We start from the raw sequence: 25070 nt of genomic DNA on the forward strand, positions 1-25070 counted from the left end.
CTCAGTGCTCGTCCCATGGGATATTTAAGAAGCATTTAAGACCTTCCTTATTAGATAATGACCAACACGCTGTGCCATGCAAAAGTATTCACAGGCCCTCAACGTTTTTCGCAATAACAAGTAAAAACCACAAAGCCCAATGTATTTTATTGAGATTTTTATGGGACAGACCACCACCCAGGAGCACATTAGTGTGCAGTGGAAGGGAAAACAACACCTGTCCTTTTTTTAACTTCTCATTTTTTCAGAGTCAAGGCTTTGTGGAACAAACTTCCCTGCAATTACAGCTGCGAGTCTCTACCAGCTTTGCGCATCTATTTCTGCCTGTTTGTCTTCGCAAAATAGCTCAAGCTCAATCAGATTAGACAGAGGGCATCTGTGGACATCTGTTTTTAAATCCTCCAACAGACAGTGAATTGGGTTCAGGTCTGGACTTTGAATGGGTCACCCTAGCACACGATTATGCCTTTATCTGAAACACTCCGTCGTACCTCTGGCTGTACGTTTAGGGTTGCTGTGGACAATGAGCTGGTCTTCTTCTAGCCTTGCCCTTTATCATTCCATTCATCTTCCAACTAACTCTGACCAGCTTCCCTGGCCCCCTGCTAAAGTCTGCAACCACCGCGTCTCCCCACGGGGACAACAAATTCAAGGTGATTTGCCGAGTTAAGTTTCGTCCACACATATCATTTAACAGATTGCCCAGAAAGCTGAATTCCACTCTGATCTGAACAGAAAACACTTCCTCCGACGTGACTTATGGCAAACTGGACCTCTGAGGGCTTTCATGGCACCATTCTTCCACAAAGTCAGATCTATGGAGTCCAAAACTAATGTGACAAAACGTGTAAATTAAGTTCAAGGTCACCCTTTACTCAAAGCAGCGGATTTGCTGACCTCAGCTGAATAGATCAGATACATTATGAAGCTGCGTCGACCAAGCAGAGACCTATATACAGGCCTATTCGTAAGCACGTCACCCTTTTTTATCCGCTCCCTTAACAGAAATGGGTGAAAGGTCCCTCAGAGTGGAATTTTCCTAATTTTTCTCCCTCCTAAACAGAAAACAGATGTGTGCCCCCCCTTGTTCCACCCTCCCACCCCCCCTACTTCTTTACAAAAGCTTGTGTTTGTCCCTCACTCATATCATCCTCGAGGTCTGGCTCTAAGAATGGACTCCACGCTGCTGTTGCTCTTCCTCTGGGCTCTGACTGGGACCGCTTCCCCACAGTCTTCAGGTAAATCGCCTCTTTAAAGCTAAACTGTGAGGGGGAGGAAAAAAAAAATCACAAATTGAGGTATATTATAACCCAATCTTTTCTGGTGTTTGCTTTACTATATGCGGATGTAAGGGAGATCAGGCACCAAATTGCTGGAGGTAGTTTCTTTTAATCATATGCACTGAATCAGTCTGTTGAAAACATAATATAAAACTATTATTAACTAGTATTGAATGCGTGTGCGTGTTTTTATTTGACCCTAGCAAGGAGTGGTATTGTAAAGTTTGAATCCCGGTATGTCTCTCACCTCTCCTTCTGAAATATTTTTCCAAGTTGTGCGACAGTGATGTTTAACATGCACCCTTCTCTCAGTAGAGGATGTGCAGAGAACATGTTTATGGCTGTACACACAAAAGCCTTGCTGCTCACTCACTTGTTCCTCAATGAGCAGCATTTTGCCACATTGAAAGCACAGACTTCAGTGTGTTTTGTTGGGATTTTATGTGACAGAGCAACGCAAAGTGGTCTATAACTGTAAGATGGAAGGAAAAGGATACATAGCTTTCAATATTTTCCAAAAATAAAATCTCGAAAGCCTGGGGTGCATCTGTATTTATCCCTTTGAGTTGTTGCGTTGTAGTTGCCCCTTTTGTTGCAACTACAGCCAGTCGTTTGGGGCATGTTGCCACCAGCTTAGTGCATTTAGAAGCTGACAACGTTGCCGATTCTTTTTCACCGAATAGCTCAAGATGAGTCAGACTGGAGAAGTTGTGATTGTGCCAAGACATGCTACAGCTCCTGAGTTGGTTTTAGATCTGGACTTTGAATGAACCATTCTAACACATGATTATGGTTTATTTAGAACCTTTCCACTGTAGCTTTTCAAAATGTTGTTTTCCTGCGACAAGGTGGACATTCATCCAAGTCCTTTGCAGTTTCTAATAAGTTTTTCATTATTGATTTGTTGTTCCACTCGACCCATCTTCCTGTAATGGTGGACGGCCATGTCTAGGTAGCTTTGCAATTGGGACACACTCTTTCCACTTTGAGATGATGGATTGAGATGCCGAGACGCTCTTTGTTCACCGATGTTCCCTAACAAACCTTTGAGGCCTTCACAGAACGGCTGGTTTTATACTAAGATTAAATTAAACTCAGGTTTACTCATTAGGCAGGTTCTGAAGCCAATCCCTTGCAGTAGCTTTTTATCTTCTTTATGTTTACCTGTTGCATAAAATCCCAAACGTTTGGCTGTAGGTTAACAAAATGTGGGAGGGTTCAAGGAGTACTCCCTTTTAGAAGGACTAAAAAATTGAGTTTTTCAAACGAGCTAACAAACCATGTTTAATCTAGAAGCAAGACAGATACAGCAAACAGCAAAAGTGCACAAAACCATTTGGCAACTTGGGTGGCAGATGCTTGCCTGGCCACCCACATGCCCCCAAAGCGAGAGCTGGCAAATCAAATCCAAAGGATGAAAACAATGGTCTGGTTAGAGCAACGATGAGTGATGAATGTCTTGGTGTCACCGCAGGGTCGTGTGTGGAGAGACTTCAGGGAGGAGAGAGGAGACAGAGAACGTGTCCTCGGACCTGCAAAACCGACGCTGAATGCGGCAGCAAGCGGCAGTGTCTGTGCGACGGCCAGTGCGGTCTCAGCTGTGTGGCTCCAGGTAACTGGACTCAATGAGCTTTACAGTCAATAACTTTATGTGCATGTTTATCTGCAGCTGCTCTGACGGTCCTTGCATGAATCAAGTCCTGGGTGGGCTTCCCTCCCTTCCCTCCCTTTATCTAACATTTAACAGACTTTAAAAAGTCTGTAAAATGTTAGATCTTGTGCTTTTTAAAATAAATTATTAATACTGTGAACTAATTCAAAAGAAAGTGACATTTAATACTGGCGCTCGCAGCCAGACGCTTCTTCACAAATGATCTGATCGGGATTAAGAAGATCCATTTGTTTCTACATACCTCACTATTTTATGTTATTTGAACACAAAATTAGCTAAAAGTGAGACCAGATAGTTTTTTTTTTCAGTAGTCTAAAACAAATCCTCATCAACTTAGACCTTTGTTTTTGTTGCTGTTTTCATAAACAGAGACACGATTTCATCAAAGCTGCAGTTTAAAGAATCTAAATGTAAAGAATTTTAAGTGCAATCAGTGTTGAATAATTTGGTACAAGTCTGGCCGGTCTATGTATTGTAGTTTCCGTGCTTGTCTTAGTCTGAGCATAAAAAATGCCCCCACCCTTTGGAAAAAGAAATCTAAATAATCAAAAGCAGTCCTTCCTAAAAAAAAAACCAGTTTAGCAGAGAATAGAATAGGAGGCTTTGAATCCAAACTTTAGACTTGATGCTGCAACATATCTACATACACGTGTATGCATATCTCTGCAGCTGTGAATTATTCCTAACGTTCTCATATAACGCTCATGTCATTGGGTGACAGTGCGTCCTGTAATCCCCCCCCTCTGACCGTCTCAGTCGTTGTGTCCTTGGGCAAGACACTTCACCCAAATTGCCTGATGGCTGTGATCAGAGGGCCCGGTGGTGCCGATGTATGGCAGACTCGCCTCTGTCAGTCTGCCTCAGGGCAGCTGTGGCTACTAACATAGCTCACCACCGTCAGGGTGTGAATGAGTGTGTAATGTAAAGCGTTTGGGGTCGTTGGACTAGCTAAAACGCTATAAAAGTACAAGCTATTTACCATTTTACCAGTCTGGGGTCGAGAAGGTCATCTAATCCTCATTGATGACATTAAAAACTATTACAAACATGTTCAGAGGTCACTGTTCTGTTGCTGCATGAAATGGCACCATAGGTAGCAAAGCCCTGTCACCCATGTCAAAAACTGACATTGAGTATCTGAGCCAACATACAATCTGTGTTTTTTTTTCCCCCCCTAGTAAATAAAATAAAAGCCAAGCCACCCAAACTCTCCGAAAGCTGAGCACAAGCTTTTTATTATGCATGTGTGTCATGAAGTAGGGAGCCGTAATTGCAAGCAATTTAGTTATACAACCTCATTAGCGCTCTTTTAAAGTGATTCAGCTGTGATTGTTTTCTTTGGTTGGCATCCAACACTTTCTAAGAATTGTTTTGTTCCCGGCTCTCTTGTTTTCTATCCTCCCCTCCTGGATCATCCTCCCTCCCCCTTCTCTCAGGTCGTACTTGTCCCTGGCCTCTTCCCCAGGGACGAGAAACCTGGGAGGTTCGCCTCCTCTCCTCCACCCCCGTCTTCTCTGCCCTGCTAGAAGTGCGCTGTAAGCCAGGCTTCACGTTGCCCGATGGCTTGGATGTCATCGTTCGCCGGTGTCAGGGTGACCGGCAGTGGAGCGGGGAGGAGCCCACATGCACAGGTGGGTTTGTTGGTCTTTTGTTATGTGTCCAGAAATTTATATCAACGCTTTGTTTCTCCCGCTCAGCCCTGATTTTTTATCTTTAAAATACATGTGTTGGCTGTTTCATGGCCAACGAACGAGCATTAGAGAGAGAGTGTGTTTATACAGAGCTGAAACCCCTCTGTGAATGTGTCGACTTGGACGTGTTGCACAACTGTGACCTATTCTCTCCATCACCATGTCAACCACAGTGTTTAGAGATCCAAGATTTTGCTGCTCAACAGTTGAAAGGGTCCAGTCAAACTAACCTCATATATAAAAAAACAAGCTTTTTAAAACAGAAATCTACTTCAATTTGAGTCAATTTAAACATGTTTTAGTTAACAATTTTTAACCTTTTAATCTAGAGCCTTGGTCTGACATGGCAAAGCTGCATCTATTTAAGCATGGACTTCATGAAACAGTGCAATCGCCTCCAACTTTTCCAAGTCTTTTCTCCCAACTGTTTGCTTTAATTTTGCACCCACTTCACCATACAGATTGCTTTTCATCACATTTTCCTCTTTTGCACCAGCACCCACAGCCTTCAGGAGACGGTATGTTTTTCAGGAGCAATCAGCATAACTCAGAACAACTCTTGTAGGGCTTTAAGCAACATGAATATAAATACAGCTCTACTACCCTTAACCAACACACAGAGCGGATACTGTCAAGTGATCAACCAAATGTTTGTTTTAGAATTATTTTAAATAACAGAGGAACTTCATTGAAGGGGTGCATACCCTTAATTGATTCATTTAATGCAATGACAGAAAATCAATGAGATTAATACATGTATTCTTTGTAAATAAGCTGTCCTAACTTGAGAGTCAGGAAAAGAAACTGAGGAGATCGACATTCCTGAGTACGCAGGAGTTGCGCTGATAATTCTCCTTTCCAGAATAACATTTATTTAGGTTCTGTTTATTAATGTCGGCACATGAAGCATCTGTTGGAACCTTTCAGAATCGTAAGGTTTGGCTTTTTTTTTTGCTTAGGGTTAGGGTTAGGGTCACAAACATGATTTTTTTGTTGTAAATCCAAGAGTGAAGGAAGGCAGTTTTCCACTTCCCCCTTCCTCCTGCTCCAAAATTACTTTCATGAGACAGTAGTTATTTTATTTATTTTTTGCACAATAGATACAAGTGCATCTGCTCTGGTCTTGAATGCAAATCAGTTTAGTCTGGGTGTCATTTACATAGGTTTAATTGGGTGGGCTTTCACTTAAATGTGCAAGCCAACATTTGCGCACATTTGGCACGTGCAAATATACTTTTATGAATGTGCTCTTTAATGTTGAGTCTTATATAAGTATAATTATGCATCTCAACATTTAACTGCTAACCGAGCAAGAGTTTTCCTGTACTTCCAACACCACTGATTCCCAATTCAACATGTAACCATTCGTTTGTTTTACGTAAATCAACATGGTTCTCTGCAGAAAAAAAACATTGCATACTATTGTTAAAGTACGTATATCTCCTGGCATTTGCATGAGTGTTGGGCTTTGTCTGCATGTAAATCTAAGCGTGTTTGTTGGTGCTGCCACGCGAGGAAGCAAATGCACAAAAATCTGCGAGTAAACACGAAAGAAGTCCCCGATTTAGCATCATCCACAAAGTGACAGAAGCAATTGTGCTAAAAAACCTGCTTCACAAGTACAAATTGATCGAGAGATGTCAAAATGTTTACAGAGGGAGTTGCTCATACGTGCGAATTGCTCTTACAGCTTACGGGTGGGATGTTACACAACACGGACACAAAAATATACCCGTGCGGATTTAGATATTTGTGGACTGTGCTTTGTCTCCTTTTGCTAAACAGATGAGCTGCGCCAGCAAATGGACACAAATGCAGGAACTAATAGAAGCCTACAACAAAATATCAACATTTTGATGCAGCAAACTGCATTTGCACCAACTGGACATGTAAGAAAATATAATGGAAAGCGATATTTATGAATTAAAGGTGGGTGTGTGATGAGATAGCTTTTTGGTGGACAAAATATAAAATCCTTTTTGCTTTGTTGCTTAAGGGTGGGTGAGTAGTGGGCAAGAAGTGGTGGTATGGGGCGCTAAAGGTTGAAAACTATACACTTTACTTGAAGTTGATCCATCCACGGTAACTTGCTTGCTGCTGGATTGTTAAGTCTGGTCCAAATTCATTTATCCATTTTTTTCCTTTAGCAAAAGTCTCATGAAATTATTATTTTATAAACAAATAACCAAAATTTTGTTTTGCTCCCGCTATTTTCTCTTGTCTTGCCATTGTTGTTGTCTGTGGGCATCATGTGTGAGTGACAATCATTCCCGCACATCTTAGCTGGCAGGGGTGGGACTTTGATTGATAGATATATCATGACCTGATCTGATTGGATGAAGAATGACACAAAAAGCTCCGGTTGGCCACGAGTACAGAGAACTATGCCTTGAGGAGAATCTTTAAGTATGGAGACCAGTATGAAGTCACATGGAGGCCAAAAGTTTTAGGACGTACATCCGCACTCATCTGTGTGGCGTCATTTACCATTGAAACATATTAATTTACTTCAAATGAGCCTAAACATGGGATGGAAATGCTGAAAAATCAGCAGTCATATACATTTTAGGAGAGAATAAATATGAAAATTAGTTTTCATTTCCTAATTTATGTTTACTGTATCCACACTTTCTGCTGCAATTTTGATGGGGGCGGATCCTGAGGGCCCCCTATCGACAAGCCGCTGCTGCTCACCAGCCTTATACTCAGATGTCAGAACATGATGCAAGAATTACAATACCTTGCAAATTTAAAAGGTTATGTTTTGTGTTTAACTCAACCGCTGTTTGTGAACCGGAAGTGCCTCTAAACATGTGAACTTAGATTGGATAAAATTGATAGTTGAGTGATCTGAAACGCACAAATGAGCCACTTGTTTAAGCATCAAATAGATGAAAATTCTCAAAATATGGTCACACGGATTCAAATGAAAAATAAGCCAAAAGCCTTAAAGCACATTAATGTTTAATTAAGGTAGGATGTAGCATTCAAAATCTTTTATTTGAGTACAGTTATTCTGTGTAGGCATGTCAGGAAAAAGGTTTTTCTGTCCTATCATCACCAACACAAACTTCTGGGACTTTAACTGAAACGGTGTGGTTTTGTGAACTGATATTAAGGTCGAGGTTTTCAACACCAAGCACGAGACAAATAGTGAATGCGTGGAAAAGCAGCTCATGCCCTCACAGTGGGGGATCCATGATGCATTCAGCTACTAAGTCTCAGACCAAGGATATTGGAAGAATCATCATCTTTCAATTGGAAGGTTTTGAGTTTCAATCTAGCGTCCAGCTACTAAGTGTTTATGTGCTCTTGCCCTTGAGCAAGGCACTTACCCCAGGTTGCTTTTCCAAAGAGGGGGGTCTGGACAAGGAACTGCAACCCAAGCTTCCCACTATGAGGGGACGGCTAGGGGACAGAGACTATACAGTGTTACTTTTAGATTTTTAGTCATAATCTTTTGACTAAAAATCTATGAAGTTTTAGTCACAGTATGTTCACCTGTAGTCATTTTAGTTTTACTCTGCATTTTGCCTAGGTTTGGTTTAAACTGAGCAAATAAAACAAATATTCTAAAAGATTTAGCTTTAAAGTTATGTTTCATTCAAGCAAGATGTTTGTTTCTGACTGTAAATGTGATAAACATCTCCTAAACGATCAGAAGATGAGGTAGGAAGATTTTTCCATTTTTGAGAAACCGTTACCTTTTAACAATTTTTTATCTATAAAATTTTAATGCTTTATACCCTTTCCAATAAAATTTATGAAAACAACCTCCATTGTTAACAGTCCTAGAACTGCACAACATTAAATCTATACCACAATATTAATGCTTGCAAAATGTAATTTACATGGCTTGGATGTAACATTTGGGTGAATATTTTAAAGTAGCATGCATGTAACCCCTGCATGGCAATAAAATATTCGACCTGTTGGATGAATTGTAACTGCTGTTGATGCATTATTGATGCATATCTTTTGTGGCGGAGATGCCACAAAAATGGCAGGATGAAAATTTGGTAAAAATCTGGATAATTTGTAAAAATGTTAAACAATACGATAATCACAATATTCAGCAAAAACAACATACTGTTTTCCTTATGACGTGGCGCTCTGGGAAAAGCTTTGTTTCAACGAGGAATTACTTTCTTCAACGAGATCAAGTAATCATTTGTTAAAGAGCAAAGCATCATAAGATAATATGACAAAAAAAGTGTTTGAGCAACATAATGATCCAAACATTATCAAATCAAAACAGAAATAGTTCACCAGACACAAAATCAACCTCCTTCCATGACCCTCTCAGACCCCAGACCGAAATCCTACGGAGAGCCTGTGTGATGGGGTAAAGAGAAGGGGGCATAAGAGAGGACTCTGGAGGATCTAGAATGATTTCTGTCCTGTTTTTATTTTATTTACTCCAAAATTTTCTATAGCAATTATTTTTAACTTTTTTTCTATTTTAAAAGAAGCTGCTATATATATATATATATATATATATATATATATATATATATATATATATATATATATATATATATATATATATATATATATATATATATATATATATATATGTGTGTGTATATATGTATCTGTGTGTGTGTTTGCACGTTTTTAATGCTTCTCCATACATAGCAGGAAACACAAATCTAAAACTGCTTGAACACCTAGTCATTTACCAGTACTTATCTTGTCTTATTAAGATGCACGGTTAGCTCCCTAATATGCTTACAGGAGAATCGTCATCCGAATTACTTCTTCTGTATATCTATCTATCTATCTATCTATCTATCTATCTATCTATCTATCTATCTATCTATCTATCTATCTATCTATCTATCTATCTATCTATCTATCTATCTATCTATCTATCTATCTATCTATCTATCTATCTATCTATCTATCTATCTATATATATATATATATATATATATGTATGTATGTATGTATACATAATCTGTTCAAAGATGTGAAATCAGGATAAAATTGTCAGCTCTCTCTCGGCTTCAGAGAGACGGGCAGAAGGTAGGTGGGTTCTGAGCGTGTGAGAGCATTTGTGTTGTGTGTTGCTTTGTGTCGAGTTGCTCCGTGTCTGTTATGAGGCGGCGAGGCGGTGGGCAGCGGGTCTCTGTCAGAGTGAGCGGCATGTGTACTCTTTGTGTGTGTGTTTGTGTGTGTGTGTTTGTGTTTACCAGGACGTAGCGAGGTATTTTTCTGGATAGATTGGATGTGGATGTGTTATAGAGGGGTGGGCTGCAGATGTGTCACCCTGTTTGTCTGTGTGTGTGTGTGTGTGTGTGTGTGTCAGCGTGTGTGTGTGTGTGTGTGTGTGTGGGCGACAGATCACAGTCTGGAGAGTCAGAAAGCTCTCTTGCTCATGCTGCTTCAGGCCTTTCTCTGCTCTGTCCTTTCCTCCTCTCCTCTCATCTCTCTCTGCTCCCATCCTTCTCCATCTGAGGCCTCCGATAAGGTCTCTCTCCACAATAGGAGCCAAGGACAAGCGTGCAGCTTCAGGCTGTTTTAGTTTACATAGCTTGGACGTGACCCTGTACATGTCTGCATGAGTGAAACCCCCTAAGCGGATCTCCACACATTTAGGCAGAATGACGCATTTTTTTCCCCCCCATCGCCATGGTTCATTCAAAATTGCTGTTTTGTATTTTGAAGAAGATGAATCCGATATACCTGTTTCGCTGCTGTTTGGTGCCAGAGACTGCGTGTGGGGGCGGCAGCAGTACGAGGCAGGAGAGGGGCGGTATGTGAAAGCAGAACTTGGCATCAGGCTCTCATCTGAAGCCAGACTCCAAAAAAAATCTCCCTCTCCCATAGGTGCCTTTACATTCTTATCTCAACGTTTCTCCATTTCAGAAAGCAGAGAGAGTCCTCAGGCGAGAGCAGTCTCTGCCTTTCAAAGCCGCGTTCCTGCTCAAAACTGCTCGGGTCACTCCAGCCTCTCTCTGCAAAGCACCACTCTTGATATTTATATTTGCACAAGCGTGAGGCTCTCAGCTGCGGGAGCGATCAGAGCCAGGCGTTATACAACCTGAAAGCTTGGAGAGGTTTGAGGCGGTGGTTCACCTGCTTGTCGAACTTTGGTTTATTACCTAAGAAGGGTTATTTCTACAGAAATAGAAGGAGACATTGGGTGAAACGCCCCTGTGGGTCACAGAAAGCCTGGGTTAAACAAGTCAACCAAGGTACCAGGATGGACTTGTCTTCCTCTGCTTGACTGTGGATGCTATCAGCATGAACTTTACTTTTTGTGTTTAATTAATGTTTTTTGTATTGCTACACGTTAGGTTAATACAGGAATACATCGTGGATCACAGTTTAGTAATACCACAGGGTTGTAGAGATTTGTGCATTCATATATGGACTTCAGGTAAAATAAATAGTCCGTTTTAAAGTGATTCCTGTTACAATGAAACTCAGCACCCAATACAATCCCATAATTGAAACTAAAACCATGCAGGATAAATATTCTTATACGTTGTATTGTTCTGCAGTGCTTTGGCAGACTTATGGTACCACATTTTGTCTCATAACAACCACAACATTTACTATATCTTATAGGGGATACTTTGTGATGGAGCATCTTTCATCGCAGCTACAGCTACAAGTCTTGTGGGTTATATTTCTACTAGCGTTGCAATCCAGAGACTGAATGTTTTGTCCGTCTTCCTTCGCAAAATAGCTCAAGCTCAGGAAAACTGAACCGGCTGTACATTTTCGATCCCCTGCCACCCTCCAGAATGCAAGAAATCCCTTTGTTAAAAGAGCCTTACTCTGTGAAAAGGATCAGCGGCGTGGCTTGTTCATCACACCTGAACACAATCCTAAATTCAGTTGTGACAAATCATTCTTTTACATGTGTAGGAGCCATTTATAGTTGTTGGTGTTTAGGTATGGTTTGTTTCTGGTTTATTTGTTTTGGGTGGCGGTGTTTTGTTTAGGTTGACACACTGACCTATATTCTGCTCTACCACTGGTGGCGGTGTGGAGGGGAAGGCTTTATAGGTGCGACGTGAGAGGGCAGAAAGGATTTGGGTGACGGGAGGTCATACGGTTTTTACCGCTTTCTTTGGCACACAATAGCCTGCGTCCACTGGTTACATTCTGTTATATCCACACTCTCCATAATTACCTGTCCATCTCACTTGTAAAGACCGCCACTCAGCTTGTTTGTTCATATACAAACTGACTTCAATAAATGGGAACGCCCATACCTTATCTCCTGGTTTCAACATCATTTTGTAAGCGCGTTAAATTCCAGATTCCCCGCACCCAGAAGCGACAAAAAGGTGGTTGATAGTCGCTACACAAAGTAAAAACCGCGACCTTTTTGGATGAAGAGGACAACTCACCTGGAAAAGTTGGGCGCACGTCATGTCGCACCGTCCTAGCTCACCTGCATAACAAAGGAAGGAGCTATCCAGCCATCCAACGCTGTCATCTTAAGTAAGATCAATCAAATAAGGTATGAGGCACGACTACCATCAAGACGTCTCTGGTGAGTGCAGTCATCCTTATTAAATATAAAGCAGGGCGTGTTGGATTGGATTTTGATGCGCAACGGCGTTGGGCCGTCTTCTGGAGTTGATGCTAGCCTGCTCGTTACGGCTAAGGACTATGTGATGGCTTTCATTCATTCATGTTTCAAAGTGTGAATATCCAACAGCCGCTTATGTGAATGCGCTGGTGTTCTGCAGTTTGGAGCGTTTCTGGCAACGTAAAGAAGCAGCAACGCAGCACGTTACTGTCTTTATTAAGCCACAGTGGAAAATGAGTGATAATAATGTTGAAACTGAGCCTATGGGCACACAAGCTGAAAAAAGACAAAGGAAACTTTCGCTAAAGGGCACCGTATTTGCTTTGGAAAAGGTGCAAAAGGAAAGAAGTGAAGTGTTTAAAAATGCAAGCAAAATAAAGTCGAAAATAACAGCGCTGTGGTTGTCAAATAAAAATGTTTCTGAGGTTAAACAATATATACAAAAGTTCCATACGCTGTGTGAAAAGGCATCATCTCTCCACGATACCTTGTTAAATGATTTTAATTTGCCCGAGGACGAGCAACAAAGACAAAATGCCTGGTTTCAGGAGAAAGAAGACGCAAATAATGAGTTTGTGAATAAAGTGAACACCTGGTTGAAAGAAAATGAGAAGGTGTGTAATGAACTTGATGCTGCTAACATTCAAGTGGAGAACTGTTGTGGTGTGGTCGAAGATAACGTAAACCCTGAGGATAGTGCTTCCAACATTTCAAGTAAGCGTTCTAAGCGCAGTCGTGCGTCCAGCACATCCTCTGCTCGTAAACGAGCCCTGGCTGATCAAGCAGCTTTACTGGCAAAGGCAGAGGCTTTGAAAAGGAAACACGAATTGGAGGAATTAGAGCAGAGACACAGACTGGAAGCTGACAAGATAAGAAAGCAAAAGGAACAAGTGGAACTGGATGCGCAATTAGCTGCTGCAGCAGCACGCCTTTCTGTGTTGGAAAGCAGTAGCGTTGGAGGAAAATCTAAATCGATGTCCGATGGGATGAACTCTTATGTCAGTAAGGGACTTAAAGAGCAAAGACGCGCTGAATTCAACCCACAGGCGACAGAATTTGTGCCCAATACTGCCACATACACTCCGCTGGGTTTTACAGCAACTGCTCCCTCTGCGCCAGCTGTGAGGAAAAAAGTTTATAGCAGTACAAAGTCAGAAGAGCAGCCGCACTACCCGAAACAACCACTGGATGGAGCTGTTAGACCAGATTCAAAGTTGGATGGATTACCTTCTGTAAACGTCAACCCCAAACTAAACACTTGTCCCTTTCAACCATCAGATCTACAATTACAAGTAACACACAAGGCACAAATGCAACAACAATTAAATAATCCATCAATTCCAAATGATAACGTAATCTGTACCATTATGCAAAAACAGAATGAAATCACATCAATGCTTGTTCAGCAACAGTTATCAGCTACTCTTCCTCAGCGTGAGATCCCAGTTTTCGATGGCAATCCTTTGGAGTGCACGTCTTTCCTAAGAGCTTTTGAACATTGTGTGGAAGAAAGGACAAACAACTATCAGGATTGTCTGTACTTTTTAGAGCAATATACCAGAGGGCAGCCAAGGGAGCTGGTCAGGAGCTGCATGCACATGTCATCACAGCAGGGCTACCAGCGAGCAAAGGAACTTATAATGGAGCATTTTGGAAACGAACATCACATTGCTTCTGCGTACATGGAGAAGGTGTTTGCCTGGCCAGTCATAAAATCTGAGGATGTTGAAGCATTGCAGGAATTCGCCTTGTTCTTACGTGGCTGCTGTAATGCCATGTTAGAAATACAGTACATGGAGGAGTTGAACGTTCTATCTCATATGAGACAAGTAATCATGAAGTTGCCCTATAAGCTCCGTGAAAGATGGAGAATAACAGCTTGTAAACTACAAGAGCGGCAAGGCTTCCGAGCCACATTTAATGATTTGGTCAACTTTCTCGAACAACAAGTAAAGATCCTGTCCCATCCACTGTTTGGAGACATCTCTGACACCAAGCCAAGCCCTGTGATGGGAGGACCATTTAAGACTAAATCCTTACTAAAGGCCAACATCAAAGGCAGCAGCTTTGTAACCTCACTTTCAGCACCGGATAGTGCCTCTGCACCAACATTTTACAAGCAGCCAATTGTCCAAAACAATCCTCCTTCATTCTCCTGTCTTTACTGCGAACAGCCTCATCTAATATCAAAGTGTCAAGAACTGCAAAGAATTTCTCATAAGGAGAAAATTGAATTCCTGAGAGGGAAAGGAGTATGTTTTGGATGCTTGAAAGTTGGCCACATCAGTAAGGAGTGTAAGAGTCGGCTCGCCTGCGACAAATGCTATCTAAAACACCCCACTATTCTGCATTTAGACAATGAAGAACCATCAGTAAGTAGTGCGTTTGTGTCTCACCAGGTTGGTGCTTGTACTGGGGCCGGGAACCATGACTGTACTTTGTCTATTGTTCCAGTTAAAGTTAGGTCTAAGAGAGGAGATACGGTGCTGCAGACTTATGCCTTCTTAGATCCTGGGAGTACAGCCACTTTCATCACCAGTGGGCTCATGAACCATCTAAACCTACAGAGTAAAAGGACCAACATTCTGCTGTGCACTATGGGTCAAGAAAAATTGGTGCCTAGCCACTGTGTTTCTGGACTGGAGATTTCTGAACTGGAAGAAAACAACTTCATAGAGCTTCCAGAGGTCTACACCCAAGAAACCATTCCTGTTTCAAAGACCAACATTCCCCGTCAGCAAGATGTTGAGAAATGGGAATATTTAAAAAATATTAAGATCACAGAATTGGATGCTGATGTTGGCCTGTTGATTGGGACAAACGTGCCAAAGCTCCTGGAGCCATGGGAGATTATAAACAGCAAAGGTGATGGACCCTACGCCGTGAGAACCCTATTAGGTTGGGTCATAAACGGACCTTTAAGGAGTGGAAATGGTGGTCAGAAAGGCTGTCCTACTGTTTACACTAATCGGATTTCCATTGTCAAATTGGAGGAGCTGTTGGTGTCTCAATACAATATGGAGTTCAGTGAGAGGACACTGCAAGAGGAGCATGAACTGTCGATTGAGGACAAGAAGTTCATGGAAATATTGGAGCAATCAGCTTGTATCCAAGATGGACATTACTGCTTGGATTTGCCCTTTAATAAGGATGACACAGTCATGCCCAATAACCGATGTATTGTGGAGCAACGCATTCAAAGTCTCAAAAGAAAATTTGACAGGAACAAGGCCTATAAGGAAGAATATACAGCATTTGTTACCAACCTAATTGACAAAGGCTATGCTGAGGTTGTTCCTCATGACCAGCTGGAACCTAAGGATGGAGGTGTGTGGTATCTGCCCCATCACGGAGTTTACCACCCAAAGAAGAGGACGTTGCGAGTGGTGTTTGATTGTGGAGCAAGCTATAAAGGCACCTCGTTGAATAGCCAGCTGCTACAGGGGCCGGATTTCACCAATTCCCTGTTTGGTGTGCTCACCCGATTCCGAGAGGAGAACATCGCATTGATGACAGACATCCAGGCTATGTTTCATCAGGTGAAGGTGTCAGAGAAACATGTGGATTTTCTCCGCTTCTTGTGGTGGCCATTAGGAGATACATCAATCAAACCAATCGAATACAGGATGAAAGTGCATATCTTTGGAGCTGTCTCATCACCAAGCTGTGCCAATTATGCTCTAAGAAAGACAGCAGCAGATAATATCAACAGCTACAACAAGCATGTGACTGACACCATTTACAAAAATTTTTATGTTGACGACTGTTTGAAGTCTGTGGCCACAGAGCAAGAGGCAGTACAGTTGGTGGTGCACCTCACTGATTTGTGCTCAAAGGGAGGATTTCAGCTGTTGAAATGGACAAGCAACAGCCGAGTAGTGTTGTCAACCATTCCGGAGGAAAAGCGCTCCAAACCAACAAGACAACTTCACCTGGAACGAGACAGACTGCCTTTGGAGAAAGCACTGGGCCTCAGCTGGAGTGCAGAGAGTGATACATTTAGCTTTGAACTTGCTGTGGAAAAAAGGCCTCACACTAGGCGTGGCATTCTCTCAATGGTCAGTTCAATCTATGACCCTCTTGGCTTCTTGGCACCTTACACTTTGCTACCTAAGTTGTTGTTACAGGAAGCATGCAGACAAAATCTGTCTTGGGATGACCCTATTCCCCAGTCTATGTCACGGTTTTGGTCATCATGGTATCAGGACCTGGAGAAAATAGCAGGGTTTAAAGTGAGGCGTTGCATCAAGCCAAATAGTTTTAAAGGACGTCTACTAGTCCAGTTGCATCATTTTGCAGATGGTAGTGACCATGGATATGGGACAGTGTCTTATTTGAGGGTACAAGATGAAGGAGGAAATGTGCATTTGGCATTCATGCTTGGAAAGGCTAGAGTAGCTCCATTAAAGCAGACAACAATTCCCCGCCTTGAACTAACTGCCGCTGTTTTGGCCGTCAAGGTGGACAGAATGTTGAAAAGGGAGCTCTGTATCCAGCTGAATAGCTCATGCTTCTGGACAGACAGTCAGACTGTGTTGAGATACATCAGTAATGATACCAAACGATTTCACACCTTCGTTGCAAATAGAGTGGCTGCAATAAGAGAGGCTACCAATGTGTTTCAGTGGAGGTACATCAGCTCTAAGTCCAATCCAGCAGATGAGGCCTCCAGAGGTCTTTCTGCAGACAGCTTTATGTCATGCAAGAGGTGGATAAATGGCCCGGATTTCCTCCGAAGGCCCGAGCAGGAGTGGCCAGAGCCCTTTGAACCCCAGCCTGTTTGTTCTGAGGACCCAGAGGTGAAAAGGGATATTCTGATAAATGCCATTGACATACAGCCACATGATGCTACTACTAAGTTTGTCCATTATTTTTCAAGCTGGGCCAAACTTAAGATTTCAGTTGCTTGGTTGCTCAAATTAAAGGATATTCTGCTCAGCATGAGTAAGAAGAGGAAAGAGTTGATGGCAATGGGTCCCTCTGTTGACGCTTCTATAGCTCCTAGGAGGATAGAAGAGGAGATGAGAAAAAACAGAGCTGCCATTTGTAAACAAGTTCTTACAGTAAAGGACATCTCTAAGGCAGAGGTTGCCATCGTCTGTTACAGCCAGCATGCCAGCTTCAAAGAGGAAATTAAAGATCTGCAACGTGGAGCATCTGTTGTCAAGAACACAAGTGACATTTACAGGCTCGATCCAGTACTACATCAAGGTTTATTGAGAGTGGGGGGTAGGCTTAGTCGCTCAGTCCTACCTGAGGAACAGAAACATCCTTTGATCCTCTCTAAAGACCAGCATGTATCCAAACTAATTCTGAGAGACCTGCACCAGCAGCTTGGTCATGCAGGTAGAAATCATATGCTGTCAGCTCTCAGAGAAAGATACTGGATTACTTGCGCCAACTCAGCTTGCAGAAAGATATTATCCGAATGTGTTGTATGTAGACGCCACAGAGGACAACCAGCAGAGCAGAAAATGGCTGATATGCCACAGGAACGAGTCTGCCCAGAATTCCCACCATTTACTAATGTAGGTGTGGACTATTTTGGGCCCATTGAGGTCAAGAGAGGGCGCGTTATGGTTAAAAGATACGGTGTTATCTTTACATGCATGGCCAGCCGAGCCATACATCTGGAGGTGGCTCATTCGCTAACAACTGACTCCTGCATCAATGCCATCAGGCGTTTTGTATGTCGCAGAGGTCCAGTACGTCAAATGAGATCGGATAATGGCACAAATTTTATTGGTGCAGAGCGTGAATTAAGGGAGGCTTTGGCAGCTATAGATCATACAAAAATCCACCAAGCCCTGTTGTTAAAAGAGATTGACTGGATTTTTAACACACCTGCTGCATCCCATCATGGAGGAGTGTGGGAACGGCTCATCAGAATGGTCAAAAGGGTGTTACTTTCTGTTCTTCACCAGCAGACCTTGGATGACGAAAGTTTTCAAACCATTTTATGTGAAGTGGAAGCTATCCTTAATGATCGCCCCATTACAAAGGTTTCGGAAGATGTAAATGATTTGGAAGCTCTAACTCCAAATCATATTCTGCTGCTCAAAGGAAACCCTACTGTTGCTCCTGGTGCTTTTCAAGAAAGTGATGTTTACCTCAGGAAACGTTGGAGGCAAGTGCAGTACCTCTCCGACCTGTTCTGGAAAAGATGGACAAAGGAATACTTACCTTTGCTGCAGGAAAGACAGAAATGGTCCAGACCTCGGAGAAGTTTTGCTGTTGACGATATCGTGGTGGTTGTGGATCGTTCTGCTCCTCGTGGTTCTTGGATCCTCGGAAGGGTTACAAATACTTACCCAGATAAACATGGACTTGTGCGTGCTGTACAGCTGAAGACACAAACAGGACAACTGGAAAGACCCATCTCCAAAATATTTCTTCTTCAAGAAGCCATTTGACTCTGTATTTAAAAAAAAAAAAAAAAAAAAAAGGGAAAATGCTTGGGCCTACATATTTCTGGGGCTCCTGTTTTGATGTTTGTTGAATTGTGCTGTCTACACAATTGGGGCCGGTGTGTAGGAGCCATTTATAGTTGTTGGTGTTTAGGTATGGTTTGTTTCTGGTTTATTTGTTTTGGGTGGCGGTGTTTTGTTTAGGTTGACACACTGACCTATATTCTGCTCTACCACTGGTGGCGGTGTGGAGGGGAAGGCTTTATAGGTGCGACGTGAGAGGGCAGAAAGGATTTGGGTGACGGGAGGTCATACGGTTTTTACCGCTTTCTTTGGCACACAATAGCCTGCGTCCACTGGTTACATTCTGTTATATCCACACTCTCCATAATTACCTGTCCATCTCACTTGTAAAGACCGCCACTCAGCTTGTTTGTTCATATACAAACTGACTTCAATAAATGGGAACGCCCATACCTTATCTCCTGGTTTCAACATCATTTTGTAAGCGCGTTAAATTCCAGATTCCCCGCACCCAGAAGCGACAAAAAGGTGGTTGATAGTCGCTACAACATGAACAAACAAATCGCAAACATTTCCTGTCACTCTGTTTGACATTCAACCTTTCAGCTTCTTTGACACCTCTTCTTTTTTTTTTCTTTTTGTTTTTTTCTTCAACCACAGAGGTTCAGTCACCTGAACACGCTCCCGCCCGGACCTGTCCTCTGCCAGAGGAGGTGATCAACACCTTCAGCATCCATGGCAATGCCACTGTGGGGACTTCAATCCGCTACAGCTGCCTGTCTGGGTGAGTGAGCGTGGCTCTGAGTTACAGAGAAAGGAGCGGAGGAAGTGATAGATGGAGTGTGAAGGAATAAAAAAAAAAAAAAAGAGGGAGGGAGGGGAAGGCTGGTGTGATGAGCGATGAATGGCAGGGAATTCATTTTGATCTCCCAGCTGATGATGCCTCCATTGAGCTAACTAGGTCATTACAGTCAAATCTTGTATCGACTTCCCTTTTACACACTGAGTCATCTCTCAGGAAAGGATGAGCCAGAGTGGATGTGTCAGCCAGAGCTGCTGCACTCATGCTCTCACACATACACACATACACACACACATACACACACACACACATACGCACACATAGTTTGAGCAAGAGACAGAAAGCAAAGGATGCATTTACACTGTTTTTTAATTGCACGTTTATGGTCCATGAAGCTCCTCGGTTGGCAGTGGTGCATGTGTCAACCCGCCATCTGCTCCCTTCACTTTTCCCCTTCTCCCATCCTGCAGGGCGGACGTAGTTGGGAGCAGAGAAAATTTCTGTCAGGAGAACCAGACCTGGCTGCATCCTCACCCGGTCTGTAAAAGTAAGTGTGCAGACTGACCACAGTGTGTGTGTGTGTGTGTGTGTGTGTGTGTGTGTGTGTTACATCCGCTTCACTCTCAGCAAGACTTTACACACTTCTAAAGGTTAGTGAATCATGTGCGAGTGAGTGAGTGGCTGAGGTGAGAGACTGAAAATAGGTGTTAGTTTGAAAACTGCATCTTTTCTTTATCGGCAGTAGTGTAGAAAATGACACACACACACACACACACACACACACACACACACACACACAAACACACACACACACACACACACACACACACACACACACACACACACACACACACACACCCTCCAAGCATAAAGTTTTGTTTCAAAGTCCTCTCCTGCCCTCTTGTGGTCATAACTCAAACTTTCTGGGTTGATTAATGGGATGGGGAAAAATATTTTCCACGTTGCATTTTGGATATTTGTGTGAAAAAAAATAAAAAATCTTAATCTAGAATCAGTTTCAAATTATGATTTTCATGGGTAAGAACTAGGAAATTTGCACACAGTTAAAATTGTTATTATAAAGTAGATGAGAATGCACGCACGTCAACAGGCTAGAACAAAGGTGTACGGCTGCAGAGGCTTTTGATAAAGATAAATGAATAAACCCTTAGTTTGGCTGCTAAAATAGCTTTGTGACAGATAGCTTTTTAGTCCAGTAATGTCCATAAATGCACATGTCCCGCTGGGACAACAGTGATCAAAATCAACATTCATTATTCATAGTAAAAGCACAAAACAGAGGGACTTATTTTCCTGAGAGAAACGTCTACGTCACTCCCTAATGGAAACATATATTTATAAAACTGTATTTTTTACTCACAAGCATATACACAATTTCACAATGGACGTTTCTTATCAGTCTCTTAATCAAGACCTTTAAAGTTGAAAGTTAACAGGGTGAAGATGTAAAAACGTTGTCTTTAAAGTAACAGCAAGTTCAGGGGCAATACACAGCACCATTAGAAAGTATTCATCATCACTTGTTGCCACCTTCCAACCTCAAACTTCAATGTGCTTCACTGGGACTTTATGTGGCAGGCCAACTCTAATAAGTAGAAAGAAAAAGGATACATTGTTTTCAACACTAAAACATTTGGATGTCAGACGTCTTCCCTCTGATGCTCCAAAATTAAATTCATTCACCTGATTGGTAACTACAGGTTCACTTGTGTTTTATTAACAGCGGTCTACAGGTCTGAAAACGGTATTTATCTAAAACTGCTCTGAGTAAATAAAAACTGAAAAGCAATGTTGTCGCACAACTTCAGATTTTACAACAATTTCTACGTCTTTTGTGCACTACTTAAGAAAGCTCATTGAAGTCATGTAGGAGCAATGAATCAGAGCTCATATGTCTCTTAAACTAAGCATGTTTTGTAATATTTTTGCTTTTTGCTTCCCCCCCCCCACAAGATTAGGTCATTATAAATCAGGGATCCCCAACCTTTTTGAAACTGAGAGCTACTTCGTTGGTACCGTGTCATACGAAGGGCTACCAGAGTTCACCTTAACTTTATGTAAAATAAACATATTTTTCATGCTTTGTTATAGACATTGTAATTTTTAAATCTATATAAATGCAGGTGTGATTAAAAAGCAAACACAATAAAATAAAATACAATTTCAGATGCAGCTCAATGGTGGGTGGTGCTATTTTTTTAAACAGGCTTGGGGGCTACCTGGTGTCCATGGGCACCATGTTGGTGACCCCTGTTATAAATTATGATATTTCTTAGTGTGCAGTCTTTTTCCACTCATCGTTCTTCTACTGTCAAATCCCTACCTCAGTCAGAGCAGCACAACTCTGGCTCTCTAGATTTTTTTTTTGTCTAAAATCAGTGATGCAAAGACAAGGTGACTGATAATTAGATCCCCTCTGTCTTGTAGAACTGTTCTGCAAGCCTCCAAAGGAAGTGGAAAAGGGCTACGTGGTTGCAATCCAGAAGACCGAGTACGAGGTCGGCTTTGACATCCACTATCTATGCAAGAAGAACTACCTGCTGGACGGACCCCAGAAGATCACCTGTCTGTCAAATGGCAGCTGGAGCGCGTCTCCACCACACTGCAGAGGTGAGGGCCAGCTCGTGTGTGGGGTACTCGGAATTTCGCAGCAATAAATCTGGATCTGTTCTGGCGATATAGACACATAAATGTTTTTGTGGCGCTTTTTTTTTATCGTCCCAACACAGCCCGCTGTGTCATCCCTGCCGACCGAAGCCGCGTTGTGATTGGTGGAGTGAAGCGTTGGCCGTTTGATGTCACGGACGCCATGGTTCCCCACGGGGAAAACGTGACATTCTACTGCAAACATCCCAAGAAGCAGTGCAGCTTCACTGCAGCTCAGACCTGCTTTGACGGGAAGCTGCAGACACCCGAGTGCTACCTTGGTAAACCCAAACGGGCCATTCCGGTTATTTACAGGACCCTATTAAATCCCTTGAACATTTCTACATTATGCTGCATCATAACATCTAGCTTCAGAGATTTTTATGTCTCATTTCATGCGACAGACCAGCACATTGTGAAATATATAGCTGTGTGTTTTGTAGCTTTGTCCTGCAGGAGGAAGCTGAACTTCTCTACTCTCAAGTCTCTCTTTGTTTAGCTCCGTTCATCGTCCCATCAACCCTGACCAGCTTCCCTGTTGCTGTTGAATATAAGCGTCCCACCCCCCCTCGACCCCCAGCATGATGCTACCACCACTGTGTTTAATTAATCATTGGTGTGTGGAGATGACGCATTCAGGATGATGTTCAATTTTATTTTTTCTCCATTTATAGCTTTTTGCATGCTCGTTTTGGTCTCATATGTCCAGAGCTCCTACTTCTACATGCTTGCTGTGTCCCCTACACGACCACATGGAGTTTTCATGGCATCCTTTCAACAATGGCTATTTTTTTTTTTTTTTGCTATTCCAAAACTTGTTGGAGAGCATGGCTAAAAATATGGAAAAACTGAAGGAGAAAATTAGTTTCCGTGTAGGTAAAGGCTCCTTTGAAAAGTCAAAATTCGGTTTTGTGATTAAAGTCAAAGTATTGAGAGTAAAGAGGAATTCAGATTTTGAAGAAAAGAAAGAACGTGAAACTGCTGTGTTCGTCTCAAACAGCTTCGCATACAAGGTGTGCTTCCATAGGACGTCTATATGGCAAAAGAGAAATCTAAAAAGTTTCAAGCTCATTAACACAGCTCATTAAATCTTTTTGTCAGTGTCATTTCATCTTGATTGTTTAAATAGCATAAAATAGCATTAAATATACATTTTTCACGACATTTCATCTTAAATCTAAAAACAACTGAGCAACAGGAAAAACATCTTTCTCACAGCTTTTTCTCCAAGTGACCATTATACTCCATGATAATAATTGTTACGTGGGAACCATATGTTTTTAGTTCTCTCAGAAAGACCCAGGAAGTTCTCCCAGTTGTTCTACACACGAGTTTTACATTATCTATGAGCGGTGGAGCTCTTCTCTGATAAATTTTCTCCCACCCGGTCTGTCGGCTTAGTCAGAAGACAATATCTCGGTAGGTTTGCAGGTGCTCCATGACCTCTCCATTTTCGGATGATGGGTTGGACAGAGGTCTGCTAGTGAGGAAACTGTGGGATATATTGTTTTATCACCTGACCCAGCTTTAAAATTCTGCCCAATGCTCTCCCATGGCCTGGCCGCTGCGTTCCTTTGTCTTCACGATGCTGTTTGTTCACTAATGGACTCTAACAAACCTCTTAGGCCTCCACAGAACAGCTGGATTTATACTGAGATATAATTACCCGCTCCCACATTGATGATGTGACTTCAAAACCCAAATGGTTGTACTCGATCTTACGTACAGGTCTCAGGGAAAAGAGGGCTGAATACAAATCAAAGCCACCCTTCATTAGGTTTTTTATATGTTATAAATCAAGATTAAATCTATTCTGTTCTGACCAAAGCCACAATTATGCACAGCTTTGTGTTGGTTTGTCACGTTGGATCCAACTAAAACCTGAACATTTAAGGGGGTTGGAATACGGTTGCCAGGTGCTGTGTTTTCCACTCTGAATCTGTATAATACTGATATGCATCGTTTTTCTTCTTCTCTCTTTCAGAGCCCACATGGTTGCAGTATAAACTCTTCCCACATCGGCTGGTGTCGGAAATTGCGACGTGCGCGCCCGGTGACGTAGAGTGATCGCCTAACACGTCTGATCTCAAGCGACCAAGACATGCATCTGTTTGTGACCCCCCTGAATGCTCAGCACAGCTTCATGTGCTTTAATTGTGCTCATTGTGCAGCATCTGTTAGGATTGTGACAGTTATTGTGAATTAGTCTTAGCTCTTCATCTTGGGTTTAGGGCCTCACTGCTCTAATTTTTCTTGCGCACTAATCGAAAAGGCATTGTTATTACATCCAAAACCTTGCAAGTGTTACTTCGGCGCTGCTGCAGCTTGAGTTGCTCCATGCCGTAAAGTATTTTAACATGATGGAACGCAGTGGCGGTTCGTAGTTGAAAAGCATCCAGGGTGAGTGTTATAGGTATAAACAGTTCACTGCAAACCTGTGGCAGATATTTCTACAAAAGGATTTATGGATGACAAATAAGAGGAGCAGGTGAATTAATCAATGTATGGATACAACATTTAGACAACTTTTTCTATGCCTGAGACGTATTCAAATCAAAAATCCACACTTTTCTAGGCCAGTGAGCCCTCTGAACAGGGTTGCAACTGACAGATTTTTTTTTTTTTTACTTATGTCGCCCCTGAGAATGTGCTTCCCTGGGAAGTGAGCCATAACACCCATACCATAAACCGCCACTGGATGTCTGTATAGTTCATTAGTAGCTGCTGTATTATCCAATGCCATGACTCTGTGACATATTTCACTGTGAGATCTTTGCCTTCCTGCTGCTCAGTCTGACACACCAAGCCTGCGGGGCTTGTGAGCTTTGTATTTTTGATGTTTAAAATAAAGAACAAACATGTGAAAAATAATAAAAAATAAAATAAATAAAAACGGACCGCTCTCTGGCTCTTTAACGGCACATGATGAAGCCCTCGTGTGCTGCAGGTTCAACACTACTCATAGGCTGAACATG

The 25070-nt window shown here is 42.2% G+C and overlaps 1 protein-coding gene across 2 annotated transcripts; it reads left to right on the plus strand.

Moving 5' to 3' along the window:
- The first annotated feature begins 1140 nt into the window (after positions 1-1140).
- Positions 1141-24992, plus strand: ntd5 (ntl-dependent gene 5). Of its 2 annotated transcripts, none has more exons than XM_012875167.3 (8): positions 1141-1238; positions 2755-2892; positions 4389-4583; positions 19287-19410; positions 19899-19975; positions 21877-22059; positions 22179-22376; positions 24080-24992. In XM_012875167.3, exons 1-8 carry the CDS (start codon positions 1172-1174, stop codon positions 24160-24162), a joined length of 1065 nt encoding a protein of 354 aa, XP_012730621.2. In that variant the 5' UTR covers positions 1141-1171; the 3' UTR covers positions 24163-24992. The 2 variants fall into 2 exon arrangements, with proteins under 2 accessions (XP_012730621.2, XP_035990828.1); XM_036134935.1 differs by having other exon boundaries at positions 1141-1237; positions 2751-2892.
- Positions 24993-25070: the final 78 nt, after the last annotated feature.

The sequence above is a fragment of the Fundulus heteroclitus genome, chromosome 3 (genome assembly GCF_011125445.2).
Source record: "Fundulus heteroclitus isolate FHET01 chromosome 3, MU-UCD_Fhet_4.1, whole genome shotgun sequence".
Lineage (NCBI taxonomy): Eukaryota > Metazoa > Chordata > Actinopteri > Cyprinodontiformes > Fundulidae > Fundulus > Fundulus heteroclitus.

What these genes read in the sequence shown, in the direction of transcription:
- ntd5 (XM_036134935.1), top strand. Translation starts at nt 1,172, where the DNA reads ATGGACTCCACGCTGCTGTTGCTCTTCCTCTGGGCTCTGACTGGGACC. An exon ending in GGAGGAGCCCACATGCACAG is followed by an intron (nt 4,584 to 19,286) that starts GTGGGTTTGTTG and finishes CTTCAACCACAG; the next exon opens with AGGTTCAGTCACCTGAACAC. An exon ending in GACACCCGAGTGCTACCTTG is followed by an intron (nt 22,377 to 24,079) that starts GTAAACCCAAAC and finishes TCTCTCTTTCAG; the next exon opens with AGCCCACATGGTTGCAGTAT.